General features: G+C 45.1%; 1 protein-coding gene across 1 annotated transcript in view; it reads left to right on the plus strand.

The window, feature by feature from the left end:
• LOC119445330 (oxysterol-binding protein 1) overlaps positions 1 to 12,753 on the plus strand; it is a 65,617-nt gene that overhangs the window by 41,996 nt on the left and 10,868 nt on the right. Inside the window, exon 8 of the mRNA XM_037709641.2 lies at positions 8,234 to 8,375. Within this exon, the coding sequence (XP_037565569.1) occupies positions 8,234 to 8,375 (142 nt within the window). The remainder of the gene's footprint in view (positions 1 to 8,233; positions 8,376 to 12,753) is intronic.

Here is a 12,753-nt window from a genome sequence, read left to right on the forward strand (position 1 = left end):
AGTCAGAAGAAAACTTTGCATAGGTCAAGGCAAGATGTATGCACTGAAACATAAGCAGGGTAATATTGTCAGCAATTTCGATGACATAGTAAAAGCCGCGGAAAAATTCTATACTGACCTGTACAGTCCCCAGAGCAGCCAACCGACTTTCATTCAAAGCAGTGATGAACAGGATACGGAGGATCCTTCTATAACTAGTGGTGAAGTTTGTGGGGATCGAGGTGCCTTCCTGCACCTCGTCCACCAGCTCGCGTGACGCTTAGCTCGATCTCCGGGAACCGCCGCCGTAACGGCAACATGGCGGACATGGCTAGCGAGCCAGACCTACTTTACCGCGCAAACCGTACAGCCAAGCTACTTTCATTCGAAATAGTGATGAACCGGATAGAGAGGCTCCTTCTATAACTTGCGATGAAGTTAGAAGGGCCTTGAAAGACATGACCCAGGGAAAGGTGGCTGGAGAAGATGGAACAGTCGATTTAATAAAAGACGGAGGAGACATCATGCTTGAAAAGCTTGCAGCTGTTTATATGCAATGCCTCACAACTTCAAGTGTACCAGAGAACTGTAAAAATGCCAACATTATACTAATCCATAAGAAGGCAGACGTTAGAGAATTGAAGATTCATAGGCCCATTAGCTTGGTTTCAGTATTGTATAAAATATTCACCTAGATAATTTCCAATAGAATCAGGGCAACACTTGAGTTCAATCAACCAAGAGAACAGGCTGGCTTCAGGAAGAGATATTCTACAATGGACCAGATCCATGTCATCAATCAGGCAATCGAGAAATCTGCGGAGTACAATAAACCTCTCTATATGGCTTTCATAGATTATGAAAAGGCATCTGATTCAGTAGTGATACCAGCAGTCATAGAGGCATTGCGTAATCAAGGAGTACAGGAGGCATATGGAATATCTTGGCAAATATCTACAAAGATTCTACAGCTACCTTGGTTCTCCACAAGAAAAGTAGAAAGTTACCTATCAGGAAAGGGGTCAGGCAAGGAGACACAATTACTCCAATGCGATTCACTGCATGCTTAGAAGTATTCAGGCTCTTAGACTGGGAAGGCTTAGGAGTGAGGATCAACGGCGAATATCTCGGCAACCTTCGGTTTGCGGATGACATTGTCCTATTCAGCAAAAATAGAGACGAATTACAGCAAATGAGTGAGGACCTTAATCGAGAAAGTGTAAGAATTGGGTTGAAGATCAGTATGCAGAAGGCAAGTGTTCAATAGCCTGGCAAGGGAACAAGAATTCAGGATCGCCAGTCAGCCTGTAGAGTCTGTAAAGGAGTACGTTTATCTAGGTCAATTACTCACAGGGGACCCTGATCATGAGAAAGAAATTTACAGAAGAATAAAATTGGGTTGGAGTGCATACGGCAGGCATTGTCAAATCCTGACTGGGAGTTTACCACTGTCGTTGAAAAGAAAAGTGTACAATCATTGCATTCTACCGGTGCTAACATATGGGGCAGAAACTTGGAGGTTAACAAAGAAGCTCGAGAACAAGTCAAGGACCTCACAAAGAGCGATGGAACGAAAAATGTTAGGCCTAACGTTAAGAGACGGGGAGAGAGCGGTGTGGATCAGAGGGCAAACGGGGATAGCCGATATTTTAGTTGACATTAAGAGGAGGACAGGCCATGTAATGCGTAGGATGGGTAACCGTTAGACCATTATAGTTACAGAATGGATACCAAGAGAAGGGAAACACAGTCGAGGACAGCAGAAAACTAGGGGGGCTGATGAAGTTAAGAGATTTGCAGGGTCAAGTTAGAATCAGCTAGCACAAGACAGAGGTAATTGGAGATCGCAGGGAGATCGTCCTGCAGTGGACATAAATAAAGGCTGATGATGATGATGATCCAAGAACTATTAAGCTTGCTCCTACAGGGTGTCTAGCAACCTCTAGAACCTGGAGAAATCAGGGAATTGTCAGGGAATGCTTTCATTTCAGTGAGTAAAGTCATGGAAAATGAGTGTTTAGAACTGCCAAGGTTGCAAATTCTTGTATGTTGGTTCCCCGCAAAGTTGTTAGGCTCATTGCAGCACTGCAAGTCAGCCTTCCTGTACAATTCTGTTTTGAATCGCCATAATAAAGGCATCGATTACCATAAAATTCCAAGCAAGAGCGGCCCCCTCGGGGACCAAAAATAAACTGCTACTGTTGTTCCGGACTTCGCCGGGACCGAAAAATTGTCCGAAAAACTAGTTCACCCTAAAAAAGAAAATGTATTAGGCTTAGAATGCCATAAAAAAAATAATCTCTAATAATGCTCTGCCTCACACTACACTTGGAGGCAATCAGATTTGCTTGGGTTTGTGCAAGACTGATGTCGTCTCCGCATACAGTTGACAAGAGTGTCACCGCGTTGGCAATCTCCGTTAGTGGAGATAAAAATTAAAAATAAAAGAAAAAACGTATCTCGCAAAGTGATTATGATGATAGTGTGAAAAAAAGTGCCAGCTAAGGAAGCGCGGGCATTGCCTCCAAGACTGGAGGATGGCGCGTGCTCTCTATTGATAGTGTGTGCCTCCCAATCTTGGAGGCTATAGAGCGGGCCACTGGAAGTCAAGCCTGGGCAAACCAGTGGAAAATCCAACATGTCGGCCTCCAAGAGCGGGTAGCATGACCCGGAAGGAGCGATTTCGTCCGAAAAATCGGTCGCAAACATGCATTAGCTCTATGGGAACCCTGACGGTGCATTTATGAAGTCGAATATCCCAAGAAGTCCGAATTTTTAGAGTTTCAAAAATCGATCTGTGACTGTAATAAAAAAAATGGTTGGCTGAGGGCCCTTGCTCGGTCGCAGAAAATTTTCAAGTTAGTGGCGGAACAGTCGAGACAATATATATATACAGTGAAATCTCGATGATACGATCACGGCTAATACGAATTTCCGGATGATACGAATTTTTCTGTGGTCCCGGCCGAGCCCCATTACTTTGCAACGTGCTAGAGAACGGTTGTTACGAATCGATTTTCGACCCGTGCCGGTTGGTACGAATAAACGCCGCTCACCGACGGTCGCGAAAGAGAACAGCGCACAGTCACACGCTTTCTCCTTTTCTCTTTTGGTGCGGAGGCGCGGAGGCCGCTACTGGGTGCGAAGAGTTTGACGTGGTGGCGCTTTTCTTGCTTTTGAGCTTTTCCCCACGCAGGCATGGGGAAGTGCAGGTCTATCGCTTCAACGGAAACTGAGCGGCGTAAGCACAGTGCATACAAAGGTCAGAGCCGTGTGGAGATCGCTTTCAAGATAAGGTGCGCGCGACAACCCTGACAGCCGGCACAGACGCAAATACAAGAACCCATTTGTTGGCACAGTAGAAGCCGCCCCCCCCTCCACCCCGCCTCCTTCTCTCCCTCCTGCGCTTTGCTCCTTTCGCGTGGGAGATTGCGTCGCCAGTTACCCTTGTGCCCGGTTGCAAGATACGCATTTGGTGCCCCACAGCACAGCGTCTCCCCCCCCTCTGGCCTTTTGCACAACGGAAGCAAGGCCGGGCCCAACTGGCGCGCCCGGCTGTGACGGAAGTCGCGTTTGCTCTCTGCTGTGCGTTCGCTCTCCATGCGTGAAGGCACGCGTCCCCCGCGCGAAAGGCGCGCTTTCACTCGCACATACGGCGCGCGGCGACGATTTTATCGCCCTTGGACTCATGCTCCACGTCTCATGCTCCTCCTCCGCATCGCCCTCGTTGATCTCCTCTGCCGTCGGTGGGCGCACCTCGTTGAGAAGCGTGCTCGCTACCGCCCTTGTCGGCGAGATTTTCCAGCGAAGCCGCATTATAACTGGTATTTCGTCTCACGCGGCTGCACTGTAAGCGGTGTGCGTATACATGGAGTTCTTTGGGAGGGTAAATGGGAGTCGGAAAAGGCCGCGTTGTAGCCAGTTCTGCACTATAAACAGTTACGTTATAAGTAATCTATACTGTAAATGCTTTTTACGTGCGTGTGCCTGAGTGAGTTCACCTCCGACTCTTTAATTTAGCGAGTTTTAATGATTTCGATGATACGAATTTCGGCTAATACGAATATTTTTCGTGACCCCGTGAGATTTGTATCATTGAGATTCCACTGTATATATATATATATATATATATATAGCTTTTTTAAAATCTTGGTCCATGCTAGTAGGGACACCCTGTACATACACATAAACATTATGGCCTTCCTTTGACTCAAAAGCTTTATCTTATCAAAAGCGACCCAAAAATTAGTCCATGCACTCGGCCTAAGCGGCCCACGATCCAGTATTGGCTATATAGCACCAACAGCAGTGCACAATAATACTCAGTTTGCCGACGCCTCTCTACAACCTCAGTGGCTTTCTTCTTTTTTCACTGTGTAGGAATGCGTGCTACCTGGCTGTTGCATCGCGTAGTGCCACTAACACCGAAGCACCACACACCAAATCCGTATTGGCGACCGACACCTCTCACAACTCACGGATCTGACTGAAAATGGCAACTGACATAAGCAATGCACAAAGATACCTTGCTATGATGAGGCCACTGCTGGGCCACAGCAGAAGTGGCAGCTAAACAATAAATTTCTCATCCTCACTAAATTACACCGTTTTCTAAAATTTAATGAAAAGATGACAATAAAAAAGAGCGTAATGGTGAACAACGTAAGAAAGGAAGGGGGCGTTTGCTTGGTAGCTTGCGCCAATTTCAAATCACTGGTAAAGTCGAGGGGAGTGCTTGTATGGGTAGGGGCGCTTGATCAGAATTTTACGGTAGTAAATTAGATGCAGGGCACTGGCTTCGGACTCGATGTAAGCATACGCTTAGCCCCTGCATGCATTTTCAAGACGGCACGACCTTCTACCGCAGTACAGTTGTTCATACACAGGGCTTGTCGTACAGGAAGCGTCTTGTATGTTACGGTAAAGGATCTTGATAGTGGCAGGGACATGTAGGGTGCACGCCAACAACAAACCGAAGGCTTTAGTTCGCTGCAGAGCTTTATATATATATTTTTTACGGATTAGTTCATACTGCATAGCTGCTGGATTGTATCCAGTAGAATCTTGCCGTTATAATAGACAGTTTTTATTACTGTAACAAATGCAGTGGGTTGCGCTGTCACACACATCGGGCAAAAACATGCGGAAACCGTAGATGGAGGAAGATGCTGGACATAGTACTGACCTTAAGGGCAGAGCTGCCGTGACGGCTGCACTAATGCATTTTGTTACACTACTAGAACTCGGTTGTAATAACATGTCTTCATTGGCTTCTATAGTGAAGCTATGCGGCATAAAGCAGATCTGTCGCGATGAAATACGTTTGTGCTTCACTGCTTAAAAAAGTCCGTTCTCTTGAATAAACAAATGCCTGTGTCAGCATAAACTTCTGCTCCAAGTGTGCAGCGCAGTGTGGTGAAAGCCTGCAGCGTTTTCTTATAAGCACATCAGTGCTAGCCAGACTAAGGGGTGCATTGCAGTGAAGAAGTATATTGTGGATCAGTGATGAGTGGGTGATAGTGCAGTCACCAAATAATATTGTAAATCCTTTTTCTTGTGTAAAAAAATGCTTTCACTGGAACTCCCTTAACCCTTTAAGGTGCTGTGTACACACTTGTGTACGCCAAAAAGTGCATCGACAGCAATAGCATTGATGAAACTAATGGTACTTAAAATGTGTAGCATACATCTTGAAACTGTTATGATTGGAATCGTGTTGCAAGTTTCAATAACAGGTTCAAAATGATTTAGTAAAACGAGTGGGAAGCTAGACGGTTGTGTGTAGTTGCTCGGTGCAAGTACGTCGTCGTATGTAGTGGGTGTACTCCTTTCATTGTTTTTCAGAGTGTGTTCCATCAGGCATAATTTTCAAGTGCCTGGATGGGTGCTTTTCAAGCCTGCTAACATGAAATAGTGTATGTTCTCAAATGTAATGGGAGTTTTCGCATGGAGTTCATGTTCTGTAAACTTGACAAAACTGACTGAAGAATTGGAAATTCTTAATCTATTCTGCAGCTACATGCTTCTTATGATTCTGAAAATATGCAAGAAATGTGGTGAAAGTGAATTTTCAGTCAACAGAATTAATTGGCGTCTGAAAGGGTTGAAGTTATTTTGGGCATTTCTGTCCAAAGAACTGTCACTGATATTTTTAGATGGCCCACAACAGTGTGCAATTTATAACAAAACTCATGGCAAAAGTACCATTTCCTCTCATTTTAAGCTGCGCTGAGAGACACAAGACAGAATGAGAGTTGTGCTCTGTTGTCCTTCTCTTCCAATTGTGTTGATTGCATGACGACTGCCAATATCAGATAATAAAATGACAGTGAGTGAAGCTAGAAGTTCCATAAACTTCAGACCTGCCCCGAGTTGCTTGATTCAAAGTATACATACAGCAAAAACAGAATATGGTGGCCAATAATAGAGGAGGGGGTGGGGGGGGGGGGCGATACAAAGGGCAGCTTCTCTAAATTACCCATAAAATATTTCTGTACTCAGGAAATTCGGCATTATTTTTTCAATTCTTGTAAACCATGTCTCGCTTTACATCGTGAAATTCTAATGGCGCTTACGTAGACAAATATTTTTTTAATGCCAAACTATTTTGGGTAATTATTCACAACTTCATAAATACGTACAAATTGGAATGGTTGATGCATGTAGCTTGAAAAAAATTGGAGGATGCTTAAGCTTTGCCTCAGTGGAATGCAATAGTATTCAGAGATCCCTGGCTGCTTATCAGGCTTCCTAGGAACTACAGCTTTCTTTTTCTGTAACTTTGCCTCCGCATGCAGCTGCCGAAGAGGCGAGCACCATCTGGATGGTATTTTTGCAAGGAGCAAGCCATGGCGCTCCGCTGTATGAGTGGTATAAATGCTGGAAAAGGGGCTTGTCTTTGAGTTTCCACATAAGAGAATTGTTTTCTCGTATATTCAAATGATAATCCGTCACTACCACATTTGTAGGTTGTAGTTACATCATTCTTTACCGATTTTTCTGACGCCTCTGCGCCACGCGGAGGGCCTGCATGGTTGGCGTGGTTCAGGATGATTTTCTTGGCTGGGCAATGCCCCCGACGCCGTTGCCGAATTTTCAGCAACACGGGGCCCTTAACTTTGTCACATTATTAACCGTCCTGCACTGTTATTCAAAAATAAAAAAAATATTTCATCTGGAATTGGCAAGCGTGTTCTTAAGTGTTAGTGCTATGGTCACTGGTTACTGACTGTTTCGAAGAAGCCCTATTGTACAACTTCAATTTAAATTTTTGCTTGAGGAGTGTTTTATACTTACAGTCATTCTAATATTTGGATTTTATCACGGCATAATTACATGCCCCATAGATCTTGACTTAACAATGGTCGAAATTTTGGATGCCCTGCAAAGTTTCTCTTGATCTCATTGGACTGCTTGCAGGCGATGCGAGTGATAAGCTAAGCTAGCTAGTTAGAACATTTGTCCACAAAAGTTTCAGAACTTAGAAACAAAAGGCTCATCTTTTGTGGTCTTGGTGCTCGGCACAGGTGCACATGCCAAGAATAGTCGTTTTAGGCTGGAGATGACGGGTGTCTGGAACATTGACTGTAGCCTAAGCGCTGCCAGTGCACATGGTGCTGCCTTTAGACTTGCCACTGGGGTCACTATTGGGGTTAGGCATGTGCATGCTCACCAGCCAAGTTTTAATTATCGGGTGAAGGCCAATTTTGGGATCAAATTATGAAAGTTTGGGCCAATAAATTTGTATGGGCGCCAGGGACATTGGTCAAGATCAAATTTAAAAGAAATTGTATTATCCGGAGTTGAGTTAGTGGAAGTCTACTGTACTTAGATTTTCTCTGCTGCCAGTGCAAGCTGAAAATTTTCCCGAAGTTTTGTTTTTTCTGAATTACCCTATTTCTTGGACGTGAAAAAATAGTTGAAGAAACGGTTGCTGTCCTTGGTTCAGATGACCTTGCGAATTTCTAGATTAACCATCTTCAAGCTGATGTTTTATCGCCAAACTTGCTTGTCTCATTTTGCTCCATTGGCATTTAGCATCCATTTACCAGCCACTGGTTTTCAGAACATTATAAAAATTATCGTTTGAAATATAGAAGTAATTTTTCATGTTGAGTGCTGTTTATTGAGTGTCATCTGATACCAACTTGGCCAATTTTCTGAGCTTCTAAGCAATGCTTGCCTCTGCCTAAAAGTTTGTGTTGTTGCTAGAGAGAAGTTTTGGTGTTAAGGCCTTCCTCAATAATGCGTGCAGGGAGGAGTATGAGCGCATGTACAGCTTTACGGTGCTAGCCTGCCAGCTGAATGAGCCTGAAGACGGCGTGGCGCCCACTGACAGCCGACTACGGCCGGACCAGCGCCTCATGGAGGAAGGAAATTGGGACGAGGCCAACCAGGTCAGCTCCCGTCTGTGCATGTTTTAATATTTTTGCCTTCTTCCACTTGTTACGTATTCAGAAATAAAACAGCAGCTTTTTATTAGCAATGCTTTCCTTGCTACAGGCATTATAGAGAAAAGGGTTCCAAATTTCCAAATTATTAATGACTATTACCGCAGTCATGAACCTAACAGTTGCTACTATTATTTCCTAAGAGTGAATGACAGTATTTACACCAGCGTAAGCTAAAATCAGTAGACAAGCTTTGGTAAACTTGGTAATTAATGTTTGCTTAAGCAGTGTGAAGCTTATCATGACTAACGATTGCTGCTATGGGTCCAGGAAGGAGGTTCCACTCACTAATATTTGAGAATGAAAAGGTTGGTATGATGCAGTACCAATGTTCTGACCATATGAAGATGAGGACCACTACAGTAAAACCTCGTTAATTCGACCCTCGGTAATTCGGATAATTCGGACTAGTCCTCTGGTCCCGGTTGGCGTATGCATTATTCAATGCAATCAAACTCTCGGTAATTCGGACGTATTTGGCCGCACATCGGTTAATTCGGCCAACTTTTGGCTCGGCGAGCGAGGAGTGCCGCAAATGTGCGATGCAAAAGAGCAAGAACGGCAGCTAGCATCCAACCGAAACGAAGCGGCTGAGTCCGTGTCGCCATAGTCATCAGTGAAAATCGTACGTCAATGGCAGCAATGCTAGAACACTTTGTGTTTATTTGTGCCTTTATAGCCTTTATTCTTGCGTTTACCGATGTGCATAACACCACGTTGGCCACGGGCTTTCATAAATGCATAGTCGCCATCTATGATCGCATCCAATTGCAACCGCGGTTTCGTCCGCCATTGTTTCCAGGAACGGTAGTTGCATTCTGACTTAATGCGTGCATTGGCCACGTGCCTTCAGCACCGCAAAGTCGCCGTTCATAATCGCGTCGATAGCAGCCACGGTTTCTCTCTGCAGCAATTGTGGCGAACAGCTGTTTCCATTTTTTACTCGGTACAAAGCTGTCGAGGATGAAGAGCACCGGCTACATCGTGATGGACAGGATGATCTGTTGGGTGACCAGCTCACTGGCGAAAACATAATCGGGATGTGCACGTGGTAGTGCAATGTGTGTCGCAAAGAAAGGCACACGCCGCGACCGTGCAGCGAAAGAAGTCGTGAGGCCTCGATCGCCGCTGCGACAGCCAATCAGTCACGAGATGACGAGAATTTCAACTTCCGCTCTGCTTTTGTGCAAAATAGCCTCAGGATTTGCCCATTCGTTCACTAAATAAAAGCGTGTTGAGTTGACGTAGTAAGCATTTGCTTATTGTTTTCTGGATGCCCTTGATAATTCGACATTCGCTTAATTCTCACATTTCTTTCGAGTTTCCAATTGACGAGGTTTTACATCAGTCAACTTCTATTAATTCAACCCTGATGGGACTGACGAAATTGGTTGAGTTATCCAGTGGGTCAAATTAAACAAGATGCTGAAAAAGTTCACCAACACACCGCTAATTCATTTGGCACCATTTGTCCGATTCTAACACGCCCCCTGATCAAATGCACTCCAATTTTCTGTGTCCAAAGTAGAGAACTAACGTATAATGACAATAAAACTCCTAAACAAAGCGAAAATCTAACACGCACCTGATTTTTCAGATAAATTGGCAAGGCTCTAATATGTGTTGGACAACGGTGGCCAGTTTGCTAAAGTCACATTCGCCTCACGGTTTACTTAAGTCAGCTTCGCCGCAATACATTTGTGTTATGCGGTAAACCATAAGCACACAGTGAAGGTGGTTTTGGTCTCGTATCCAATTGCACTGCACAAGTAAGTTCCGCCCCAATTTTTTTAAACAACAAAAAAGAGCCGCACTTCAGAATCGGGTAAATACCGTTATCAGCTACGGTTATTGCATTAAAATTTTCCGGGGCTGGCCAAACTTGGCGTTCTTGAAGGGAGATACTTGTTCAATGCATTTGCTGTCCGCTAAGTTCCGCCGAGACGGACACTGCGTCGCTATTGGGGTCACCATAACGGTCAGGTACCTGCGTGCTGACTGGTCAAGTTCGGATTGTTCGGCAAAGGTCTATTTTAGAATCAAAATAATGAAAACTGGTGCCTACGAAAATGCATGGGTTTCGGCCTGGACTTTCGGTCGGGAATCGAAAAATTGAATTAACTGGAGTTGAAAGAACGGAAGTCTACTGTACTGCTTCATACATCCAGCTCCCATGTTCAGCTAACCTACACAATGGATGAGCGATGGCTCGTACATTGTGTAGGTTAGCAATTTTTGTGTCAGGAGACACGAAAATTGCAGAAGGAAGACAATCATCAGGGCATGTAAGGGTGCCCAGCACCCCCATGTGGTCCGCATAAAAAATTACAACACTGTTTGTAATTTCAGCCTTTCAAGATAAGAAACCTTCAATTAGTAGGAAAGCTTTAGAACAAGGACAAGCACAATATAAGCACAAACACAGAAAATGAGAATTAACAATTGTTACTTGGTAGCTCATTGTTGGTAAGAAAATATAGCGACGTATCACTTTGTGAATGCGGGTTTTGCGTGAGCGTGTAGGTGCTATTCCCATACGCTTGCACGTAACCAGTGTTCCCACAGTCGGGGTTGGTCGACTCGCGCTCAGCCTGCCGCCACTTGTGTTGCTGCTCCCTCTTTCTCGCTTAGCGGTCGGTTTCCCGATTGCCAGACAAACCCGGCACATCCATAGCGCACACAGTCCGTAGAAACTGCGAGAGGAATTGAAATCAGTGCGCCTCCACCTACCCTCCTCCTCCCCTTCGCCATGCGCACGTCCATACCTCGTCTATACCAGGAGCGTTCGTCCATACCAGCGCGTGCTCCTGCTCTCCACCTCCAGGCGCCCTCCTCCTCCAGCGCTGGCTTCCCTCTCCCAGTTCGGTGGCCTTCGACTTAATCTCGCCAGTTTCACAGATGGGGGATGTACGCTTGCGCATAAAAGCTTGTAGGGGGTGTAGATGCATCGTCAAGCTGGAAAAAATGGCATTTAGTCTACATCCTGAGCACTTGAAAGATGTGAATAAAGCTTCTTCATTTCACAAGCTTTCTTGAGCGTTCCCTTTAATTTTTTTGTCCCACAGCCTTTTCTGCCTTCCTTGTCATAAATCTGCTCTAGTTTTCATGTTCACTGCTCCTGTAATAAGGACAACTCTTGCTAGCTCATCAACAACCAGGGTGCCTTTCACCCACACCTTATTCTCAAAGTGGTGCTCAATATGTGAAGAAATAAATAAATAAAATGTGTTCATCACCAGCAGTGTGAGTGTGCAGAAGAGACAACGTTGCTCTCTGTTTGAAGAAGCATTAAAATTGTTGCGCAAGGCTTCCTGGGGTGGTTTGGATTTTTTTGTTATGGTGGCCAGATGTGGTGATGATAGTCACTCTAAAAAAATTGCGGGAAAACTCATCTATGATGACTATCCAAGCATAGAAGTAGCCAAAGCGCGTCATGTACTGAGGCATGCACTGCCAGCTGGGCTCTTCTCTCGCGCTTCCCTCTGGACGCACTGCGCCTTCTGGCAGTGCCACCAAGTGGCCCACACCCAGTGACACAAGTTGGTGTCAAAGAGGTTCATTGAGGAGTGGCCACAGAGTAAGATAAACACAGGGTGCGTACAGGTCCTTGAAATCCTTGAAAACCCTTGAAATTGAAAAGTGCATTTTCAAGGCCCTTGAAAGTCTTAGAATTTTTTTCCTTCCTTGAAAATCCTTGAATTTCGTGAGCAATGCACTCTGATATCGACATCGCGACCTCCTTTCTGTGGTAGATCGGCATCGATCTGACAAACTCCCCATTTCAGAAACAATACGCCGGCGCACATGATTCCATTTTGCAGAACTGCACGGAAAAAAAGAATTTAATAAAAGGCATCACCGGCGTCAAACCGCGAACGGAGCGGAGCAAGAGACCCGTGCCGCGCTTCGGTGCTGGCTCTGCTGGCAGTGTGTACGCTGCTTTCCTCACCCTATCATTCGTTTCACTCCTCGCCCGTGGGGCTGCCTTGTCGCACTTTCACTCTTGCGCGCGAGGTGAAGCTAGTGAAGCTAAAGAGAGCTATAGTGGAGCAACTTTACCACTGATGCTCAGTGCCTTTGGGTGGAGGTTTGTTATATTATTTATGATAATATAAGTGCAATAACATTACCGTATTTTCCGGTCTATAATTTGCACCTTTGTATAAGACGCACCCTCCTCTTCCCCCCACTCCCCCCAAAACGGCAGTTTTTCCGAAAAAAAATATATATAGAAGTCGCGACGGTGTATAAGACACACCTGTTCTTTCGGTAGGTTAAGTTACAGTGATGTTTCGTTCCGTGAAAGCGGGTCATACGCAAGCGT

Source organism: Dermacentor silvarum, chromosome 3, assembly GCF_013339745.2.
Source record: "Dermacentor silvarum isolate Dsil-2018 chromosome 3, BIME_Dsil_1.4, whole genome shotgun sequence".
Classification (NCBI taxonomy): Eukaryota; Metazoa; Arthropoda; class Arachnida; order Ixodida; family Ixodidae; genus Dermacentor; species Dermacentor silvarum.